The 24,686-nt window shown below is 40.6% G+C and overlaps 2 protein-coding genes across 11 annotated transcripts in view; one reads left to right on the top strand and one right to left on the bottom strand.

Moving 5' to 3' along the window:
• The window catches only part of HnRNP-K (Heterogeneous nuclear ribonucleoprotein K), a 93,745-nt gene that overhangs the window by 12,583 nt on the left and 56,476 nt on the right, over window positions 1-24,686 (bottom strand). For 9 of the 10 annotated variants that reach the window (XM_076621218.1, XM_033346472.2, XM_076621217.1 and 6 more), the window contains 2 exons: window positions 19,652-19,775; window positions 18,849-18,959 (listed from right to left, as the gene is read on the bottom strand). In XM_076621218.1, coding sequence (XP_076477333.1) covers window positions 18,849-18,959; window positions 19,652-19,775 — 235 coding nt within the window. The remainder of the gene's footprint in view (window positions 1-18,848; window positions 18,960-19,651; window positions 19,776-24,686) is intronic. The other variant, XM_076621219.1, reaches the window with a different exon arrangement.
• Window positions 1,210-4,845, top strand: LOC117163786 (cytochrome b5). The gene is made up of 2 exons (XM_033346486.2): window positions 1,210-1,484; window positions 4,008-4,845. The coding sequence occupies exon 2, from the start codon at window positions 4,043-4,045 to the stop codon at window positions 4,427-4,429; it is 387 nt and encodes a 128-aa protein (XP_033202377.1). The 5' UTR covers window positions 1,210-1,484; window positions 4,008-4,042; the 3' UTR covers window positions 4,430-4,845.

Raw genomic sequence — 24,686 nt, 5'->3', positions numbered from 1 at the left:
TGCTTTCGTTGCGAAGTAGCCTTCTCATAAAAACACCGCATAACGTCACATCATTATCTTTTTTTCACACGGAAAAAGTATGTAACGACTCATATTTTCATTGAGTACAAAGCGGAAAGAGTACATGTCCGCAGTTTACACAATAATGAGACATCAATATCGTCACGTGTTTTAAAGACGACTTAACATTGGTCGAGACGATTATTAAATCGGCTGTCGTTATGAATACTAATTTTATCAGTTGCTTCGTTTGTAAACTCTCGTAACTTACGATCTCGCAATCGGCCGTGATTCTCGGATCCTCCTTTGTTTTTTCGAAACGCCGTATTTACTAGCGAAATTTTCATAGAGGATTTAATGGCGCGTTCGGTACACTCGTTAAGTTATTTTACGAATATCCTCAAATATTACGTCACGATGTGTGCATACTTCCCATACTTAAAATTCGTAGGACGGATAGAGTTGCTATAACTATCGACGAAATGAAACGGTAAAATCGATATACAAATAGGAAGATAACGTTTCCATCTTTTAACATATCATTTTTAATACGCATATATATTTGCGATACCTTTTCATTAATACGTAACGACACATCTTATAATTATAAAACGAACTTTTTGCTTCGTCCAATGACGTGCACGATGGATCGATCCTGACACGTCTATCGATTAGCAAAGTACATAATACCCGAGCAAAGCAAAATTTGCAGAACAGGATACGACCGATTAACGAGACCTCCATTAGCGTTTCTAACTAAGTCGTATAAATACAGCGTGGTACAAAAATAATGTTATTCAGGCCTTAAAAGTGGTAGAAAAATCTCTACGAACAACTGCGACTTATTTGCAAGAACGTCGTTCCTATAAGCTTCGAAGGCCTGCTATTGTCATTGAACATCGCCAAGAAAAAAGCATTTACGATTGCGTTCCTTTCGTGTCAATTTGTACAACGGACACGAACAACTTTAATATTAGGGCAATTTTAGGTTCGTCTAACAAACCATCGACCTATACACATAACGATGCCAAGAAGAAATATGGACCCATGCGAGCAATAATTTCTCCGACGTTGGGTTTCCACTTCTCTCCGTACAGCATGACAAAGCGAGAGAAGAGAGGAGATGGCGAACGAGTGGGAATCGAAGATGATAAGGGGCCCATGGTGGGGCAGCATCTAGAGGGGGCAAGGATAAAGCTACTACGAGCTGACCTGGTTGGCGGCAGTGTTTGTGCCGGTGCAGCGTCGTAAGCAAACTCGTCAGAGCGGATCGTTCGACCATCGTTCCTCCCTTTTCGTTCGACCGCGTTCTTTCCTCCGCACGTTTCTACCACAGAGAAGTAGAGAGAATACACAGAAGCACGTCACGCCGCGCTACGGGTCGCAGAGAATCGACCAAGGAATCCGACGATTTGGAGCAGTCGAGGCACGAGAAGCAGTAGCGACAAGCCGTGTTTCAGAGGCGAACAAACGTAAACGAGAAGGTACGTGGTCAGGTGTTCCGCTTCTAATAAACAAGGAACGCAGTTTCGACCTCGGGCATCAGCGAAGCAAGTGAACGAATAACGTGTGATGTTCGTGCGTCGCATGGAACCTTCGATTCCGGCCAGAACAGACATGGCCGACGTGGAAAAGAGGCGCTTCGATCGAGCGTCCCTCCTCGGTGACTGATCTGCCTGGACGACCGACCGATTTAAATTATTTCTTTCGAATACCTGTACTTTCGACAACCGATAAGCCTCTTTCGTACAGTGCGCTGCGTATTTTTCGTCGTTTTTACCGTTCGAATCTTCGCAATTACGTGTAATTTTGAATAAATAAAAAATAATCGATGACGCAGATCCTGAACGATCGAATGCCTTTAGAATTAGATCGACAGCCTGGTTTTATCAATGCTGTAAATAACTATTCCTGTATGCTTACAACGAAATAGTTTCTTGTGAATACAAAGAATGACGTAATTCGCTGTGTTTTCAAGGTAACAGTTATTAGGACCTTCCATTGAGTGCGACTGACTACGAAGTCATCTTACTGGCACGTTCAACGAAAAATAAGGAAGTTCGACATGTAATTGCATCAAGGCTGATTAAATCATTCGATCGATCACGCCACCGCTCGAATATTCGAGTCTCGTTGCCTCCGTTAGATTGATATTCACTTCGTAAAAATGTCGTCGTGATTAGTGATATCTCTTCATCAGCGGGCTCGTGGAAAGTTTTATACGATACTGTGTCGCTAGAAAAAGCAGAGAATCGTCGCTCGCGCCGATTGGGTAATCTGGATGACCTTCGCGCAATCATGGATGATGACGCCGAAAATCATATGCCTTCGTGCGAGTTAGAATCTGTTTCGCAACTGCTTCGAAAATATTTATATACTCTTCTATCTTTTTATATTCGCGAGAACACCGGAAAATTCTTGCCGCCGCAATTCATAGTTTTTTTCGCAAATTTCTGTTCCATATTTATGCATTCTTTAAAATGGCCCTCCTGAAACGACAATAATTGTAAATATCCCTTATCATATTGTCGAAGAAGTTGAAATGCAAAACAACTCTTTTGAATTAGGTCAAGACTATGACACCTCAGGAAGTTCAATTTGTAAATAATTGTTTCAACCGTATTTAACCGTAGATTTATCGACAATATTTTCGCTTCTTTCCTCGCGAGTCAAAACGAGATGAATGAGATTTGTCTGAAAATGACTGAATGAAATTTTACCACTTGACATCAGGTGCATAAATCATTTTCTAATCATCTTGAGATTATTACCTTGAACTAGAATCGCGTTGTAATCAAAAGCATACTACAAGTTTTCTAAACACGAAATACGCGACGTATATAATATATTCGCAACTAACTCAGTTATCGATATTACAATTGTCATTATCTCTCTAGCATCGGTCGATCATTACGTAATGAAACGTTTCGCGAGACGTTTATCGTGTCGCGAGTACAAGAACAATCAACTCGACAAATAACGGACATCAAGCGAATGAGGGTACAAAGGACCTCGATAAAATCGTTATTGATTATCTGTCGAAAAAGAACGTTCTGCTGACTAACGAAACAAATGAGATATCGTAGCTCTATCGATCGAACATTTTATCAACGCGAAATTAACATTATCCGCTGGTGCCCTCGTTATAAGACGCGTAATATCTGGCCAAATACGACGATCTCGCAGGTTGAAAAGTTCAAATTGTTATTCAACGTGACAAAGCATTATTTATTCCATCGTCCTCCAAAATTTGTACTTTCGATAATAACCGACGAATAAACATGACATGATGAATCTACATATTTTAACCACAAATTTTGTTATAATCTTTCCATATGAAACCTAAAACGAGTGTTGCTTAAATTTTATTGTGTAACCGTACTTTCGTATTATTACGAAAGCGATTGCAATTTTTCTAAATTTTGTGATACGTTGAAACGATGTGTAAATATAATCGATGAAGAAGATTATTCGTTATTCGATTGGCATGACAATAGGAATTCGTTTACGTTTCATCCATGCACCGTCTTTTGTTCGCTATTCACCGAAATGCATAAATATTTATCGCTTGTACTATACAGGAGTATATATAGGACATGACCCGAATCTGGAGCGCAACCATCTTTAGATACAACAAAACAATTATTGAAACTTCGACTCGCTAAATCTCCTCTCATAAATATTATTCATATTTACATTTCGCATATTATCTATCAACTATATTCACTGAATGCCGAACCTTTTGCATCACTGTGCTACGTAATACAGTTTCTTCTGATAATTCTTTCACCGACAAGATTAATCGCATGAACTATTAATTCCTGCTTGAAACATGAAAGGAATCTCATAAATAGTCGACTGCTGTCTTTCTCCCTCTCTGTCTCTCTTTCTTCTCAAACAAACAAAAAAAAATAACATTAATCTTTTCTATCGCGTTATTCCATTCCATCCAGTATGTATCTGCTATAACTTTCAAATAATTAAACTAATCTATTCTGTAATTTCAGAATTCTTGCTGTAATTGAAGATTTCCATCGAAAGCATGAGTAAACAGTATACGAGGAGCGAAGTTGCTAGTCTCAACTGCAAGGATAAGACGCTGATAATCATACACGACAATGTGTACGATGTGACGACGTTTTTAAACGAGCATCCAGGTGGCGAGGAGGTTCTATTGGATCACGGTGGCAAAGACGCTTCCGAGGACTTCGACGACGTGGGTCACTCTAAAGATGCGTTGGATTTAATGAAGACTTACAAGGTCGGCGAATTGGTCGAGGCAGAAAAAAGTGGCAGCACGCCTAAGCAGACGTGGCCGTCGGGTTACTCGAAAGATGGCCAGGACAAACAGAATCAAGGAATATCGCCTATGCTGTGGGTGGGTGGCCTGGTCGTCGTAATGGCCATCGCGTACTTCGTGTACTTATAATTTCGATAGATAAAATACGTGTTCTACTACGAAGAAAAAAAACGAGAGTGCTAGAGGAAATCGCCGTTCCGCGTTAACGTGTATATGAGACTACTGTGACTATCTTCTTTCTTTTCGATTTTCTTTGTATCGTTACACGTCGCTGCGTTACAACGTTCGAATGCTGAGTGAGGTTGAATAGAATTCTGCAATGTATTTAAGCAAACTTGTCCCGTCCAACTCTTGTAACCGATGGACCTAACAATGAAGCGCAAGAATGTTATCTATACCAAGGATTTCGGATTTCTACTTGTAAAATAGAATAGAAATAAGCCCACGTAATTTCCCCACGAATCGTTTTCAATGTTCCTCTTTAAATCGTTTTTCTGTTATCTTTTATGCGCATGTTTTAAAGAAATAAATCCCATTTTTCTACACACGCTTCTAATTCACGAATTTCCAACTTTTCTATCAACTTTTCTCGTTTAATTCCATCAAACTCGTTTTCTACATCGGATGATCACCCCATCGACGCCACGGTAAACGAACGGTCCTTTTCATATTTTATCGCAGCGAATGAAGGAAAAATTACAAATCAATCGTATTTGAAATCTGCACCGGGCAATGAGATGGCGTTTGAACCTGCGTTGAAACCGCAGATTCCTCTCGACCAAGATAATCGTTAAATCGACGTCGTTTCTCAGCGAACTGTAGCGAAGAAGCCCGTCGGGCATTTGCATTCGAATGCCTCGCATTACAAAAGCCTCGTTACAAGTTTTCAATGAGAGGAAGAGCAGGGATAGCAATGCGATCAGATCGATCGGACTTCCTTTCATTTCGCTGGATCTCGAAAAGACATTCGTCCGTCTCTCTACCTCTTGCTATATTGCCCGTCGAAAATTCACTGATTCCTGTAACTCCATCGAGGCGAAAACAAATCGAAGCATGCGGATCACGTAGCGCTAGTGTAAATTAAGCTCTCGTCGATTCCACGACCGATCACGCTCCATTTGACTGCCTAAATCGTTTAACTCTTCGCGGCGATTTTAATTCGCTGCGGAAACTCAATATATCGAGGCTGGAAATTCATAGCTTCTCTGCTCTTTTGTTTTTTAATTGAATAGTGAGACGCGATTATATGGTTCCATCAATTTTCATAAGGTGATTGATGAAAATCGTTGGCCAAATTCATTTAAACAAGAATGTTAATTTTCATCGATATATAATTTCCTGTACGGATCGTTTCGACCTTATTATTCTCCCGAGGAGCTGGCAAACAAAGGCGATGAATAATTCGCTATACTAATTGGGAGAAAATCAAAGGTATTAACGAAGCGAACCGACTGTCGGTGTCGACTGAAGCGAGAGAATTTAACAATGCGAAAAAGGTCGAAAAGGGGATGGAATATCGGAGGGCAGACAAGAATGACCTAAGGATGGCTAGTCTTTTGCGCGTGTTTTAACCAAATGGGCAATTTTTACTTGGATAAATGTATTTGAAAAATCGTAAATGTTTTATTAGATATAAAGATACCTTATCGCGTCAGTTCAAACGAGTATCGGTCGATAAGGTTAGATAAATCGTAATCGTATAATTCTATTCTTATTTTCTATCGATCATGCGCAACGTTATGAAATTATTTAAAGAACCGTTGTCTCTTATCGTCTCTTACTCCTATTTTATATTTTAATAACGGAAATACCCTGCTTATATTTGTAGTATTTGTTCCCTAACTTCGATATCCGAGCCGATCTTCGATATGCAATTGCAACAATCAATCGGATTATATCATCGACGTCTTTAACCTGTGACAGGAAAATTCGAAGAATTCAATAATCTCTTGTCCGAACGAGCCAATAAATCTGTCTGAAGGATCGGCCTCGGAAAAAAAAAATCAAGCCAATATTCTCGAGCATTATTGTTTCCAATGGCTTCTTCTTACTTGCAAACGAAATTCAAGGAGATTAAGAAGCCACTTTATTTTCCGAATCGATGTCAAGCTGTCCGGAATCGACAACATAGCCGAGATACCTTGCTGCGTCAGTGAAGAATTCCTCGCGAGTGACAAATGATCGAAAGATATTATTAAATATTCCGTCGTTATCCGAGGAAAGCCACTTAATCGACATGAGACGAGAACCGTTGCGGTTTCCGATCGATTTGCCTCGTTTCAAACCCCTGAACTTATTCCTCGAGTATCCTTATTTTTCTTCCTGATTCCTTCCCCTTCGTGTTTACCATCATCGTTATCTTCGCCATTCGCCAGCCGCCTCTAATATATTCAGGGTAATTCAATTACTTATTATAACCTATACAATCTTCCGGTCTCACAGAGACACGCAATTGTTGCCTTTTGCCCTGCTCGTCGTCGTTACGGCTACCTTTGTTCCGCTCGTCATCGTTACAGTTATACTTTTCCCTCGTACATAATAGGCGCCTAAAGAATGCCCCGATAGTAACACGCAAGTATTCTTTAAGCAAATTCAAGAAATGATTCTAACAAGACTGATCTATACGAGGAAATATTAGATCGTGCGATAAATTCGTTCGCATTTCCTCGAAGGCGAACGTCAAAGGCCTTTTTGCGTTACGCTTCTTACAAAAGATTTTGTTAACGAACGGCGTATGTATTATTTTCTTCTACTATTCCATGTAAATGGATTAATGCAACGCCTTTACCTCATCGCCTCACAAATTTTCTTCATTTATCAAAAAAGTCCTGATATTACCTTCTTTAAACAATTCAACGAAAAGGATACGTTTAACACTTCAAGAAGCAAAGGGCGAGGAATTCACGAGCAAAACCAGGATCGACCACAAGCCAGCAGAATAGACTCCTTACGTAACAACGATCCCTTGTTCCTCGACCTCAATCGCAAAAAGAAAGAAGCGACGGAGAGGGTGGGCGGAAGAGTGTGGTCGAGGAGCGGCCGCCAAGCAGCACAGGAGGCAGATGGTGGCCGCCGCACGGGAAGGATGTACGGTTTTCCACATATGTCAACCGGTCATCCAAGCCTGTACACCGCAAACCGCGTCCTATCGGAAGAAAGCGAGCTCTTCGAGACGAAACGGAGCGGAAGTCACGCTCGTGACGACCGGCAGTACTTTCTGCAGAAAGAAGTGCAGGACGCTGGCCGCGAATCGGTTAACGATCGCGCGAGAATTCGACAATTAGCGTCAACGGCGAACACGCATCGATGCGCGCCACAGGTGAGAAGTTTCTACGAGCGTGTGCGGTTATTCACGCATCAAAGACCGCGGTAATTGGGCGAAAGCGAGCTCCTAATGCTTCAGCTTGCCACTCTGATGACTTTGCGGAGTTTATCGGACACTAGTTGGGACTTTAGCGATGTTCGATCGCTAATCACCGAGAGTTAATCGATTTAAAATGAAGTAAGCACTGTCTCGTTCTCTGGGTTCGAAGATCTCAATTATCCCACTTTACCGTTGGAAAATCGAGTTTTAAACGATAAGTTTGCCATCGAGGAGAAAGGAACAAGATCGAGGCAGGAATTCTTTCGTACGTTTGAATTAATCTGAGATTCCCTTTTACTCCGATTTTAAGGGGAAATGGCTTGATACGAGTGACGACGACGATCGGTCAACAAGGACGAGCGGGGAAAATAGTCGAGTAATTCTGTCATTTCTCGTAACGCGAAGAGAACGTGGAAGATACGAAAGGAGACAAACCGGGGCTATGTAATAACAAGTTTTCAAAGGTTTCCTCTATCGTCTGTTTCTTTCGCCTCTGCTATACCTTCTGATATTTCATTCGCTATGTCGAGAAATATTTTTCCAACTTTTTTTCATTTCTTCCGTTTTTCTCCTAGTCGTAACGAAGCATCGTTCCTAGGAGAAATAAATTCGATCGGTAGCGGGTTGTAAAATAGTTTACGGTTATTGTCCGGCCCGACCACGCGAAAAAACGTGCAATTTTCCTCCTTTCATTCCGTCACGAATTCGCGAATTTTTTTCAAACGTAAAAGAAAAACGAATTTCGCATTTCATTCCTTGTATACTAGAATAGAAGCAATTTTAATCCTATAAACCAGTTCCTCGTATAAACGTTCTTTGACAAAATACTCTCTTTTCTTTCGGATAAATTACTCTATTGCTAATAGATAAATCTGCCACGAAAGATTTCATTAACGCCAACTTTGCCGCCCAATTTCCCATCTATATCTCGATAACGAATGGAAGGAGCGAGCGAGTCCGGTAAAATTTCACGGCACGCCTCGTCGCCCGAAGGAAATTTTCTCGTGGACAGTCTAATATCGCTAAAAGCTTTTTAATAAACAGTCGTACATCGGTGCGGCTGGTTGGTTGCGTAAGAATACGGGCTCGTGCAGGGACTGCTTTCTCATGAGAATCTCTCCCTCTTTCTCTTCCGTTCCTCCTTTTGGGGCAGTGAGACGAAGGCGATGTGGAGCATTCAATGGAAAACTTCTGTCGGAGGAACGCGGAAACGAGCGAAGTAAGAGAAGGAATTTAGGGGAAATACGCGAAAGAATCGAGGGATGATAGAAATGGAATTAAAAGGGAAGAAGTGAGCCAAAAATAAGCGGAACGAAGAAAAGAATGTGAACAGGATTAAAGCGGGAGTATTGTCAGAGACACTGGAGGATCTTGATGGAAGAAATGTTGAGCTAGTAATAAAATGAAAAAGAGAATAAGACGGCTGAGGAATTGTCGTGGAGGAGATGTAGCGAAAACAAGAGAAATAAATAATGGAGCAGTTGCGGAAAGAAAAGGAAGTGCAGCGTGGAGGAAGAAATTGAAAACGACGGCAAGAAAAATAGAGTGGCAAAGTGGAGCTGGATGAACTAATGCGAAACGCAGCGTGGGACATACCTACGGAACTCAGCAATAAACCCAAGAAAAGAAGACAGACGTGTGTATAGTGAAGATTACGAAAAGAAAAAAAGAAAAAAAGGAAAAAAAAGGAAAGATGGAGGTGAAAAGAAAAAACAGACTACGAGTCACAGTTTCTGAAATAATTTTCGATAAAACAGAAATTAAAGGCGACGCCATGGAACAGAGTGGAATTAAAGAAACATTTACCAAGGAACAAACAAACAAACAAGGAAGAACAACGTGGAAAAAGAAACTCAACGGCCAGAGGAAATAAGCAACGGTCAAATAAAATCAAAAAAGATCGGAATGAAAGTACGCATCCAAAGTTTACCTTTCGCTAACAATCGCTGACAGGGGGCTTGTATGAGGCGGGGGAGTTGAAACAACGTATGAAAATGCGAAAAACCGGAGGAAGACGGCCGCTGTTTATTTTACGGAGTAGCTCAAACATACGATATTGTCCCCGGCAAAGTGGTTCTGTTTTCGCGTTTTCGCTATTTCTTCCATCTCCTGACGACCTTTTCCCAAACTATCCGCGTCTGTTTTTAGTTTTCTATTCCTACCATCCCCCTACCCTCCCCGGTTCCACCAACTTCTCTGCGAAAAGCATAAATTACCGTCAAGAATTATGACGAAATGACACGCGAGATCTCGTTCGCTTATCTCTCGACTCTGCGTCACCCCTCGTCGAGAGAAGGAGAAAGAAGAAATAGAGGGTGGCGACTGTGATCCGACTCTCACGTGAGCATTTTTACGTTCGTCACCGCGCGACCTCGCGTCTCGCGCGGGGCATATTACGTAATTACCGAAGGGAAACGTCGACCAACAACGGCGATCTCGAGATTACGCCACCCTCGCTGTTATTTCGCGCGTGAAAACGTGACCCGAGCGGCGATGAAAAGGAGAACGAGTCGGACAAGTAATTGAAACGTACCCCCATGAATCGCTCTCATTTTTAGTACAATTTTAATTTCGTCCTCGTGTGACTGGAGGAAAGGCGCAGATTTAAAAGATAGTTTAGTTTATATAAATTTAAGACGGTTTGATTTAATTTAATTTAACTTTAATTTTCGACTAACGGTTCATGGAACGAATTCGATAAATACGGCGTCGTCAATTCGGGGTACGGATGCCGATATTGAGGTGTTGAGTGGGTTAAACTACGACTTGCGAAATATATCGGTGAAGGTACAAATAACATAGGAACGAAGATAATGGAGTAAGTTACAGTGTAAGTAAAACTTACAGTGGAAGAGTTTCAAGAGTTCTAGGAATTTGCAAATGCACGGGAATAAGATTGAAAGGCGGCGAGTTTCAGAAATTGCGCACGGCAATGTAAATTCTGGAAAAGTTGGTGAAAAAACACGCGGGTTGGAAACTGGAGCGTTTCCGTCCGAGCAGGAAACCGATAATAGCATCGAAGGACCTCCCCTGCAAAGGTTGGTCGTTAAAGGAATGATTTCGCTCGTTTTCTCGGCGCTTTGGCTGGAAATAGCAGGAATTCGTGGTTAGTCACTTGTCCAACTTGTATTTTCCGTTTTGTACACGGAGTCGGACACTTACGTCTAATTCGCTGCGATGGTAGCAATAAGGCGTATTACGTAGTTAAATCTGATCATCACAGCGCAAATTTAGAAGATGAACTAAACGATACATTGGCAAGGGTTGATTTAAAAATACATGCTTTCCTTCTAAATTGTTCAAAATTGAAATTAATCTCGAATCGTATAATTCGTATTTAAAAACGAACGAATTGAAACTAATCGAAAGTGACGCGATGACACGAACATGTCGAAGCAAAGAGAGTTCGCAATTATATGAACGTATCGAACTAATTATCCACGACATAGAAAGAATGATTTTCTCAATTAAAACGTGTTTATCTCGCGCAACTTTCCCGATTGATGCACCGGTAAGCATCGGATCTGAGAAACAATATCTCAAAGTGTCTGTTTCTTCCCCTTTAATTTCTCACTGGTGAACTGAAACGACGCAAAACACATAGAAATAAAAAATGAAAAATATACAACAACGCTATGTAACAAGGACAAAGCAAAAGGATTATTACGCTCGCATGCTGCTCGCAATCTATCGATTATCAAAAATCGACAAAAAACGAAATTGTAAAAATTGAAGAAAGCGCGTACCTATGATCTCCGAAAAATCCCAAAAAATTGGAAAATCCAGCATGCATCGTCGTAGAGGGAACGTCACGTTTTTTAGAAAACACCAAGGCGAATGATCGCGGCGACGCAAGCGAGAGATCCATTTGATCGGCAAGAGGAACGAGACTCGAGGGAAGAAAGAGGGCCCCCGGAGGACGAACTCGAGGATCCTCACGCGTGGACGATCGACCGGGAACTGAAAAGGCAGAGGGTTCGAAGGACTGTCATGCGCCCCTGATTCCGTTTCGGCCGCTGTTCAGACTCCACCCACCTTCATTCATTCACGAACGGAATTACCAGCCGCTGCTTTTCATTATTCCGGGTCTTACCGTGCAGCTTTGCATCGTGACCCGAACCGTACCCCCGGGAAAAGGGAAAGTTGCGCGGCCTGTTCGAATGTGCCGGTCGCCGGTCGGGAAAGAGGAGGGAATGGGACGTTTCCGACAGAGCCGTAATTTTCAAAATCTCTTCACCTGGAAAATTCAACCCTTGGTCGTAACTTTTTTTTAACGATTCTCATTGGAAATTTTTCTAGAGACGTTTTTAATTTTCCCTCGAGTCGATCATAGCGTAGATTTGTCTATCTGTGAATTTGTTATCGCTAAATTAAGCTACATATTATACGCTTTGATTATGGACGTAAGTAAAAGTAAAACAAGTACATGTCAGAAAGTGTAAATAACAAGAAGGTATCGTCTCTTGGAAGTAGGTAAAACAAATATGACTGAAGAATGCAGTATAGCACTGTTATAGCGAGCCAAGGTTGAGCAGCTTGGAGAAGCTATTATAACTCGACTGCGTTATTCGATAATAGTCGGACTGCGATCATGCTATATACCCTCAGGTTTGAGATTACCACTTTGAATTTAAGCAATCTCAAATAAATTTCTCATCCAACGTCGAACTATCTAATTAAACCATCGCCTCGGAGAAAATTATTCAGAAAACCCTGCACGATTCTAGAAGATGGTCTAGATAAATCATCGGCTCGATAAAGAACCAGATACGAACGAAAGAAGATAAAATAGATAGGAAAATGGAGAAAAGAGAATATTTGTAGAATGATACGCTTCCCAGGGTAAAAAGGCAACCGGAGGAAATCGGAAAGAGAAGGAGGCCGCACGTGAAAAGCTCCTGTTGCCTCGTGTCACGACGTCCGGGCAAGGCAGCTGCACCTGGTGTGGCAGCTGTTAGAAACCGTCCGTTACCTGGTTCGCTAGCACCTGTTTGGATTGCGTGCTGCGTGGACCTTCGAGAACTGCCCATAGCAACACATGGCGCCGAGCACCAAAGAGCACCAGGAAGACCCTAAAGTCTGACTATTGGAGAAACGACTGAGAAAATAGATAAATTCTCATTTTGCACTCTTTATCTCACGTATACGAGTCATTCGCAAATCAAAGCGATCAATTCCATTTTCTAAAAATTTCTTCATTTTAATATTAGAGTATACGATTTCCATTACTTTCAACCGAATCGTATTTTTCTATCGTTGGAAAATTTCGTTAAACTTCGAAAGAATGTGAAAGAATCATTGTTACAAACGATCTGTCGTTTCAGTGCTAAGTACACTAAACATTTTCTTAACGCGATATCGAGATATAAAAGACTCAGAACCCTAGCAGAGACAGTTTTTCAGAAACCGAACGATCTCGATGGACTTGACGATCGGTTTGGTTCGTTAATGGCTCGTACAAAGTAAATCAGATTTCTATGGCTGTTTTCGCTCGATAACTCGATACTCTCTCGTGTCTCTTTTACAGGAGAGTTCCAAATTTGCAAACGTTGTTAGAATTATCTTAAAATGTTACCCATGCGCGCGGCATTAATTCAATTCTCGTCTATAGAGTCGCATCGAAGTTTTCGACGAAGCAATGTATCAAATACCACAAATTGGCGCTGAAATGGCTCCAGCTACAACAACATCGAAGCAACGAAACTCAATCTCGATGAATTATTTTCTTCTCAAAAGAGAATCTCAGCTCATCTGTAAACTTTTTAAAGTCTGCTTTTCTGCAGAGTGTGTATTCTTTCGGAAGAATTCGAGAAAAATCGACGTGACTATGTCCGTGTAGACAGTCATGGGTAACGGATAATAATAAAGGCATCGCGTGTGCATAATTATCTAGGGTATTTTCTTGGAATTAATTTCGAGCTTCGCGAGGGAAGAGCTTTTTTACCCTTCTGGCTGCTACCCCCTGCCGTGCCGCGCAGTTATTTAGGAAGCACGAGAACTTCGTCGCCGCTGACGAAAGAAGGGTTAAAAAGAAACGCGTCGCGCCGCGTTGTGACCCGGAATTCCACGGTTTTTGCGTCGCAGACTTCGTGGGATTTAAAGCTACAAGCTTTTTCGACGTTAAGCGTTCATGCAACTTGCATGTACAATATTATAAAGTCTCGTGCATCGCATTCGACAATGTATAATCCGCTATATGCTAATACGCGACAAGAAAATCGGAGATACACGAGTTACCATTGCGAAAACCAAAAAAAGAAAAGCCACCAATTTTTATCGATGATTCAGACAATAGCTTTATATTTTATATTATAAAGGAAATGATATTTTTAAATAATATTTTATGTACGACTAAATTCACTCGTTAAATCTTTTAATGACATCGTTTCATTTTTTCCTTTTTTTTTAAGTTACATCATGATTAAAAAATGCGGATAAAAATGAGTTACGTGCTACGACACACGATGAGGTTTCAAGCGACTACGTTAGATGGCACGATTGTTATCGATCTAGCTTCTCGCTACTCTCTACAAATTCGTCTTTTTACATTTCGTAGTAGAAAAGCTGCTACTTTTACAATAATAATGTTATCAATTAATAAAATGTCAAGTAATTTAGACACGTGGAAAAAGAATTTACGGAGTTTTTTTTACAGACACTACACACTAATTCGCTCAATTATTGCTACATTGTGACGTCTATTTCGCTGATTTCATTCTCGATCACGAGTAACATGTTCCTCATTGATAATCAAGCAAGCTAATCGATACGTCACGCGAATAACTGGTGAGTGAATTACGCGATCGTTGTTATCTATGAAAAATCGCTTACGTAAGGCTTCGGGCAGCTCCGAACGACAAAAGTTCGTGGTCACGTTCCCCGAGACCTATCATTATCAACAACAAACTATGGTCACGTAAAAATGATCGATGTTAGTACATATCCGCGTTTAAAGGTTTCCTCTGTATTCCCGAACGATCATCAGTTACACATTACCATTCTGTCGCAGGAAAACGAAGAGTTTCATCATAACGTTTTTCATTGTATCGCTCGCCGTTCATGCCAATTATCGCGTCAATCTACCTTCGCGTCATGGAATTTTTTCCTCGTGTCTTGTGGAGTACCTATTACAGCGTCAACTTTATATTTCGAGCATTCGTTTCCAAACAGGCTCTCTCAATCAAGAAATACGTCATGTATCGCAATTCGAGGAAACAGGGCGTGTAAACGTCTGGTAGAGATAGGAGAGAGCGAAAAGTTTTAATACGACCGCGGAATCGGCGAGAGTCAATTCGTCCTTGCCGGTTAACGAACCCTAAACCAGAAGGGAAATACACTTTTTCAGAACGCGTCGCCGTAATTGAGCGAAGAGAAGAGGGCAAAACAGGGGTGAATGAGTGTAATTACGAGCGGGCGAGCCGATTCGAGCGGCTTTCGAATGAGAAAACCGGACGGTGACGGTGGCGACGACCAACCACCGTAACTTTGTAAACCTGTTTAACGTTCGAAGGAACATCCTGGAAATACCAAACCGCTCTTAACCAAAATGTTAACCACGGCGCAATTAACAGAGCGCATTTCCTCGCACGTTTAATTAGAACTTTTCAACCTAAAAGGATACGTTCAAAAATATCCAACGTCGCACGTAGTATCTCCAATCGTAGCTACGAAAGGCGAAACTTAACACGTTGACTTGGTGGTCACTCAGAACCGATACACTTGCGATCGAGGCAATGTCTGTCGTGGACGATCAACGATATCGAAAGACAATCGAAGCGTTTAAATTAAAATAATAATTGTATTTGTAGAATGCTCGGTAATTTTAATGACCCAATAAATTTATATATAAATAAGGTGTATATTACGTAAACTGTCGGCTATAAGTATTAGAACTTTATATTTATTGGAGAGCTGAAATTTTACTTTACTTGATATACTTTACATTACGAAGCACAAGCGATGCGAATGAAACAACAGATTCATAAAATAAGTAGAATATAAAGCAGTGAAAAGCATTGGATTTGTACTAAATATCTACAGATGTTCCAATACTTATGATTGACAGTGTACATAGATAAATACAATAGAACTTCGTTCATATGAACCTGTCAGGGGACAAGTTGGTTCGTATGAGTTTTTCTCATATAATAAGAGTTCGTCTGTTTCTTCCCACCACCTATAATTTTTCGTTTAGTTAATAGAAGTTCGGTTCTTATTTAGTTCAGTATTCGTATAAGAGGATTCCACGAAACATTTGCTCTTAAATACATAATAATGTTGCGAAGTTGTATCGACTGCGAAGCATAAGAGTGTGTCGCACAACGACGTGTCCCACACCTTACATCTTATTGTTAGATGTTCCTATAAGTGGATTAACGCTCGGCGGTGGTTCAGATAAGGAGTTGAGCTAAAGTTCATATAACCAGACGCCATTAAAATTTCATCCGTAGAAATGAATTTCGTATAAACGAAGTTCCACCGTATTACAATTACGTGATGAGGGAATACGCAACAGAATTCTACAGAAAAAAAATATAAAATTTGCATATCGATGTTAACACATTGAGATAACAAGATCGATCGGTAAATACCATGTAAGTTATATTCGAAGAGATAACAGAAAGCATATAGAAGATGCTTATGAAAGCAAAAGACACAAACGAGGTGCTCCAATCTGCTCACCTGTACTCCAAGTAAGAAGTAACAAGGGATTCCAAGCGCGTCCCGTATCAAGAAATTAGGGGAAGCATAGAGGATAGATAACGTAGCGTGAACAAGTCGGTTTTATTGCTTCCAACGGGAAACATCCGGCGCCAGGATCATGGAAGTATTACAATAAACGAGACACGTCTCTCGAGTAGAAATACGCGAAATATTGCACGCGCTAAGGACGCTCGAGAGTATCGAAATAACGTTGCTGTTGACAAAAGGAGAGAGAGAAGGGAGAGAAAGAAGGAGGGAGAGAGAAGCACGACGATAATGTGGCGGTAGAAAAGGGAATGCGGAAACAGAGCAGAAAACAAGAAAAACGGATCAGAAAACTGCGAGGTCATTAAACCTAGGATTAAGTTGACGCTCAAAAGCCTGACACTTAAGGTTTCCTTTGCTCATTTCGAAATTCGAAGAACTTCGTTTCCTCGTCTGCTACAAGCGTTCTTTCGTATTCGTAGAAATCTTGAATAACGGATGTAAAGTTGGATAGAAAAAATCGATGAAATCGTCGCTCTCTTCCGAAAGCCGATCAAACAAAACGATTTGACTTTATATTCACGCTTTTATCCTTTCGTCGACAGCGTTATTCGCAACAGCTCTTCCTATCGTTTTCCACGTGTGCGATTTTTCCCGACAAATTAATTTTTTACTGTGATTTTAATTCTGCACGAAAGATGTTTAACGAACGTTACTTTCCTCGACGGAAAATTCAAACAATCATCGTTAGAGAATGTATGAAGATTGACGTAGTACCGGAGGAAGGAAAAGCGAGAGAAGCCGACAAAGCTCGAACGAAGAAAAGTTGCAGCCGTCGAGTGGGCCAGAACAAAAGGTCTGCATCGGTTGCTTTTACCTCTTGTGAACGTGAAAACGTAACGAGCCACTTGGCCACGTTGCATATTCCATCGCCTGGATATCCGGACCCGTCGTTACGTAAAATCTGGTCGCAGTTCCCTTAATTAAAAGCGACTCAATTGTCGTTTCCGACCGGCTTATTTATCAACTTTAACCTGTGTTGGCCTTAAAAGATCCAATCTGTCCTGAGATCCTTTACAGATACTCTACTTCAAAATCGTTGTTCATTTGGTTACACGAAGATGAAGTTTTCCAAGGGAATAGAGAGGAGAGGATGGTTTCAGTGGAGAACGGTGGTTTCTTCATTTTCCTCGATCCGAAGAGACGACCTCGCGACTCAAGAAGGAGGAAAACGACAGGAAACGCTGACTAATTTCCTCATTATCTCGGTGAACGGCAAATTTCAGATTTATTAACTGTGCTTGTGCAATAGACTGTGCGAATCGAGGCGGACCAGCGCGGAATCGGTCACGGAAATAATGATTTAATGTGGCTAATCTAAATCCTAATCCATTCGCAAGACCTAATTTTCTTTAGTGGAATAGCCTTCCCCAACCTTATGTTTCTTGCGTAAGTTAACCGGTTAACCGCGTTCAACGTGTATACGAGTCAATGCAAAACTTTATTTCGGCGCGGTTGTATATACTCGTCGTGTGCAATAAAAAATTACCATTTATTAGGAAAACTCAAAATTTTAGTAAAAAGTAATATAAATGACGTTTAGAGGTATGTTTCCTTTATACTTCCAGTAAACCTATTATGTATTTTATAAAAGAAAAATTCGATTATTTGATTATTCTCTTTGGTACGTATATCGGCTAATTCCCGAATTATTTTGTGTTTTATACCAACTGCAACATTGAAAGCAAATCCACTTCGAGGATATGCCGTCTGCTCGAAAAATGAAATCCGTACGGAGTGACGTTACTGACGCTCGACCTACGAACTGCCACTTTGTGCGATACCTTGATTTGAAAAATACCACGCTGAAATCAACTGAATTTCTTAAATCTATTTTCTTCAATTTTTCTTGTTTATACATTTTATTACTTTTTGGCAATTTTTAAGCTTTCAGCAACCACAGCTTTTTCAACAACGAATTGTTAATTTCTTATCGAATAAGAATGTAATGCTTCCCCGTTTTGCTTTACTTTTTTCATAAAATTTATAATAGGAACATTTGCCCTACGTTCGACGTGTATACTCGTCATTGTTTCGTTTCACTTGCGTATCCCGCGACGGATTTTCGAAACTAAATTCCACAGTTAACAGGTTAATCCTTCGCAGTATCTTTGAAACTCGTCTGAATGTTGATTGAAAACCAGAATATCATACGGAAACGAATATCGATGTGAAAGCAAACGAAATATCAATCGAAGACGCGTATCCAAAAATAACGAAAACGGAAGTGGTTTTAGAGCGTTCCAATGCTCACACGTAAACGGCTCGCTGTCCGAGCATTAATAAGGAGGAGATCGCGTAAAGACCTCGAAGACGGTTAAATTCGTCGGACGAGCACGGTACAGAGGCCTTGGCACGGAGTTGTACGTGACAATCGTAAAACCGATGTAGTCCCGCTTGTATAGCGTTAATAGCGTATGAACATTTCTGACTCACCTCACGAAGCTCCTTGATCTTTAGCCCTCCCTTGCCGATTATGCATCCAGCTTGGCTCTGATGGACCAACATGCGCACGTCGATCTCGTCGCTGCCGTGTCGGGATCCATTCTGAAACCATTTCCAAGATTAACTCTCCCATCCTGTTAAGTTACGGACGTGAAATTCTCTTTGAAAGCATTCTAACTGATACTATGTGCTTACTATGCAAGCATGAATTATGTCTGTTTTTTATCGCTTTCTTTTTTTGTGTCTTCGTTTACTCGTTTCTTTGCTTGGAACGATATACTTTGTATATTTATAATAACAGGGACTTTTAACTTGTACTATAAAAATTATACTGTGCACACATTCGAGTACAATATAAGGACTTATGGTAATAGCTGTTTTTAAAATAGTTGGTAAATATTTATTGCACTGTACGTTTTCTACGCAACACTGAACCATTGTTTTTATCACTGATTGCTAATTAGATATACCGATCGTTTTTCTACGATGTGTACAGGGTGTTCCATGCAAGTGACAAAAAATTGAAAAACGTACTGTGGGGTAAGACATCATTGGTAAGACATTATCTACATTTTCTACAATTCTGTAAGCTGGAACAGTATACTAATTAGCACCCTCTATATCGTCGTAACAATTAGAGGACAATTTGTTGAAACAAAGTTAAGGTAGATACTGTCGATGGTTCGAAAATCGATCGATCAAGGTGCTAATAGTTACTGAACCAGCCTTCGTATGATCTAACTATATTGGATTAACAATCTACTAAAGTAAGAAAAACATGTGAAAAGTCTCACGATTGAGTCATTTCTTTTCCCGTGTGATCCTCTTCTGGTAGCAACACTCACCTCCTCGAGATTAGGTACGACCTCGTTCAATACTTGAAGAACGGTGGGCAGATCCGAGCTGATAGTAAGCACCCTAGAATCAAAAACACTCTAACAATTATTCCGATCCTCCGTACCGACCATTACGATATTACGTGCTACACACGTTTGTTCTTCCTCGTCGAATCGTGTCGGCGAAATTTCACCCCCTTCCGTAGAAAATTAGCCGCGGAAATGTGCGAGCTGTGCTCGAGGGAACTCGAACACGAACCGAAATCCCGGACCAATCAATTTTAGAAACCCTTCTCGTAGTCCAAAATGTATATATTTTCTTTCCTCCATTTCCATCTACTTTTCGAAATAATTTCGTTCTTCGCGTTATTGATCGCTTTATTTCACTCCTAAATCTTCCTAATTTTGATTCTTCCGACCATAGAATTTCTTTAGTTTCATCCACGAGCGAAATTCGCGTGGCGCGTCTGCCGCCGTCTCATTCACAAACGATCGACTGCCTCTCGTCTCTTTTGAACGGACTGATTGACTAAACGAAATGTGGAGAGAGCCAGGACGGAAAATATCGCTTCGATAGCTACAAGAGAACTTGCCGGCGTTCCTTTCAAAACAAACACGGAACTTCTGAAACGTCGTCCAACACAAATCAATCTGGTCCTCTCCGTCTGTTCCCGCTTTCTTTCCGTTCGCTCTTTTTAATGATCTGCTATTGACATCGCGAGAAATTGCCAGGAGTCGCGTCTCGTTTCCCTTTTCGGTCTACGTCGCGAATGGAACGCGTTATTTTAACGATAAAACGCGCCAAGTTGCGCAACAAAATTAACGATTCTCCCCGAAGCGAGAAACTTTATGAAACTCGTGATGATTTTCGAAAAGTTCTGATGTTTCTCATCCGACTGATATCGCTATCGATATGGAGAAAACGAGACGGATTTTATTCATCTGCCATACAATTTCCAGCTATTTCATCGCGTTCCAAAGCAGAATGGCATCGTATTTTCCGATCATAGGCCAGCAGCTTTTCACGCTATGCCATTCGATCGATCGTCGAGGCTCGAATAACTTTGTGGAAGAACAAGAGGCTTGCCGAAAGTCGGAATTCCACGCGAGCACCGTTTCACGCGACTTAGTTCCTTCGCTTCGTGGAAGAAAATGTGTTTCGTTCGACACGATTCGATTAGTCGCGACACAATAATATATTCCAATTTCGAGGTAGTGCTTGAGTGAAACTGGAATCTGCGTACGTATCGACTGAATCAATCGCTCGCGGGTTTGTTTTCTTAGAAAAATCGAAATCGACCGGATGGTGAGTAAATTCTCTGTCAGAACGGAAATTCGATTAACGTTCGACGTGAAGTTACTGAGATTAGAGATTTTAATGTTCGTTTAGAAGAAGCTCGAGGAAAGTCAAGGTTTTCTGTTATTCGACGAAAATACAATATAAGCTCACTGTAAGTACGAGCGATGTTATAGTATCCGTTAGCGATCGACGACGCTAAATCACTAGTAACAGTCCTTTCGAGTCAAGAATTTACTGACCATCCTAGTATATAATTGAAAACAAACAGTAAAAAAAAAAGAAAAAGAAAAATAGACTCTTTGAACTCTATTTTAAAATTCTGTACGCTAAATATTATATCGTTCATTTGACATATTTTTCTACTGCTATTATTCTTTGTCAGTGCACTCTTTTCGATCCTTCTTCAACAAAACCGAAGCTTTCGAGATCGCTGTTCTATGTGTTAGGCATGTCGCAAGACCAAAAGCTACCAGCTTTCTCTTACGAATGGCGTTCTTTCGATGTTCTATCGCGTGATTATTTGTTAATGTTAACCATCGATTGGTAGGGTGGAGTTAGAACGAGCACAACTATATATACTTGTCGGAAGCTGAAATTTCTCCTATTTTTCTTATTTTAGTTGAAATGTGAATGCACGTTAATCTTCTTCAGACGAGCAAAATGAATTGAATCAAAACGACGTTTGCTTTTTTTTTTTTTAATTCTTAGCGACGTACAATTTAATAAGAAATTAATCCAATGTTAGTACTAGTAGTCACACGCCCGATGAGAAAGGAAGTGAAACGATGCAGAATGAATCATGCGTGCAGGGCAAGTCGTACCTGAACGTCATCTAGACTTCGCAACCTAACAAAAAAAAAAAAAAAAAAAGAAAAGGAAAAGAAAAAGAAATACATTTCAGAAAGATCGAGAATACCTAAGAACACGAATTTATCTTTCGATCTATCACTTAATTTATCGAGAGAAAGACAAAGAGTGGAGAACTGTAGCATTAAGATTCATCGAAACTTTTCCTTTGTCAGTAGTTTCCATCGACAATCGAAGCACAGGTATACGCACGACTTGTCTCCATCGCGTGACTCGACTTGTATCGTACAGCTGGTATTTTTTTCTCTCTTTCCGTCGAATTGATCCCACCCTACCAATTATAGGAACAGAACTAACGTTCACCCTACTAGTCGAGGGTTAATCATGCGCTTTTCTCCTATATATAACAGGCGCCGTCTCGCGATCACCAGACACGAGATCGTTCGATACTATATAACACGGTCGCGAGGGTACGGTTTTGTTAGCCAGCGCCGTCTGAGACCGTGAAAACGGCCATCATCAGCTATTTCTCACCCTAGACGCGCTTTTCGCCCGTTTCTTTAACAATCACACACAATCGTCGATAGTTACGAACCGGAGAACCGTGTGCGTTCGTTTTGTTCGTTTCGACGAACATATCGGTCGAAAGTCATCGCCTCGAAAACGAAAGCTGATCGATGGATATCTCAGCTTCTCTATGAAACTAAAAGCTTCTCTAAGAACAAAAAAAAAAAGAAAAAAAAGAAAAAAAAGAAAAAAATAGATAAACAAAAAGAGGAACTACATTTTGTCTGGCGAAAAAAAGCTTTGATCGCTAGATTTTGACCGTGAATAAGATCTATGTGCATCGATCGATGGATAGAGTGAAAAATTGTGTTAGCCGGTCTTTCCATTAAAACCTGTTACACCTACCGGACCAAAGGAAAAAAGAGAGTTGTCCCTTTCTTTCGGAACTGTTTGGGATCGAAATATATTCCTGTTTGATCAATCTGCAATGAACGCGTACAGGTGCGGACAGTCTAACTCTAGCTAATTGGGTCCAATTGAATTTCGGACTCGTATCTTTCATCTTGCGATCTTCCGAATCGTTTATGTTTATGAGACGAGACTCGAGAGTGGTAGAAATCGAATGCCATTCGATTAGTTTAAATACCGTTCGATTATCATTTGTATTATATCTCGCATAATCTTACGATAAATTTCTATGATAACGTTAACGATATCGTTGTTGAATTTTACGTTGATTATTTACCGGCCGTAGAGATACAATAAAATCAATTATGCAAGCGCCGTATGCATTCTAAAACGAGGAAGGTTTGGGTTCGGTTAATAATTCCGCTGGTCTATGTGCCACGAGGCTGTCAATGTGCATTTTAAAGCGGCGTTAATATTCCTCGATCATAAATAATTAATGATTACTTGTCACTGTGGAAATTATGGATGCGATATTCGACTAGTAATCGTAGTTCGCGATAGCCGAGCTATGTTGAATTATAAACGAAAATAGGCTCTACTTTACATAAATCAGATACCAAAGTTGCTAAGAAATTACTACAAATTTCCGAAAGAATAAAGAAAAGAAAAAAAAAAGAAAAAAATAAGAAAAGGAGGAAAACGTATGCCGATGTTTCGGTTAGATTGGTCGGCCTTTAAGTTAATATATTTATAAAAAATATTCGGATCGCGAATAGAAGAGCATTTAAATCAGTTTGAAGGATATTTACGAAGACGACTAAACGATAAAAATAATCTACAGCCGTAGCACGTGACGTCCTGGAACGAGAAAGAGACCAATAAACATCATTTCCACGAAACTGGCAGTATAAATCATAATTACTTGCAATTTCCAACGAAAAAAAATGACGTAACTACTTCATAACTACTTTAATCGATTCCTAAGACGCATAGATTTCGCATTTTAAAAGCGAACTTTGATTATAAACCTTGACCGAAGTCTAAAGTCTTTTAAAAACACATTCGATGTGTCTACCAATCTCGTAAATTGCCTCGTATTTCACACTCAATCGTATTAATAACGCTTGTTAAGTACGTTGGCTGCGAATGGAAAATAATCAGGTATAAGCCGCGTTCGTTAAATCCCATAAGCGTAAATCTCGCAGTATCTTGACCCATTCGTTGCTGACTCACGACAAAAATATATTTAGGATAAGAAAAAATTCATCGATCTCTAATAAAATCTAGACGGCAGTCCCGCCGAACGATTTACACCTAAGGAAGCGCCTAAAGTGCCTTCGACGAGCACCCAAGTGTGTACCAAAGCGAGTCCAGCAACAAAAGGGTTGCGATCAAGGTCGAGACTAGACACGGGTCACAGCAGATCGGTAATGACTTTCGACTCGCGGACAATTCGTTAATCATGCCGGCAAATCTCTGCCAGGACGATGATGGTCAGTGGTGCGTTGATCAGTGGGACGTACCTAAAAAGTAAGCGTGACATATCGACGTTAAGCGTGGAATCGGCAGATTTACCGCCTCGTTCCACGGATTAGCATCCGTGTTAGCCACAAAAATTAGAGATAAAGAAAGGAGAGAAAGGAAAAGAGAGACGTTTTCCGCGCACGCGAGACGATCAAAAACGAACAAAACAGAGACAGACCAGAAAAAAAAACAGAACAAAAAACAGAGAGAGAGAGAGAGAGAGATAGAGAGAAAGAGAGAGACTGCACCAGAGACACAGAGATGACATTAGATTGGAGGAATAGGTGAAAGGTGAGAATAAGAAAGGTTTCGTACGCGTGTCGGGATGATTGCAAACCGACTGTGTTTCGTTGCTTCTTGGATAAAAGCAGAAAAACGATGCTGCGTGTCCTCGCGTCTCCTTCATTGGAGAACTTGTTCGTCGTCGTGACGAATCTTGCCTTGAAT

The sequence above is a fragment of the Bombus vancouverensis genome, chromosome 9, assembly GCF_051014615.1.
Source record: "Bombus vancouverensis nearcticus chromosome 9, iyBomVanc1_principal, whole genome shotgun sequence".
Taxonomy (NCBI): domain Eukaryota; kingdom Metazoa; phylum Arthropoda; class Insecta; order Hymenoptera; family Apidae; genus Bombus; species Bombus vancouverensis.
Note: the sequence above shows the minus strand (reverse complement) of the source record. Positions and strands in the feature narration are given on the sequence as shown.

What these genes read in the sequence shown, in the direction of transcription:
- LOC117163786 (XM_033346486.2), top strand. Translation starts at nt 4,043, where the DNA reads ATGAGTAAACAGTATACGAGGAGCGAAGTTGCTAGTCTCAACTGCAAG.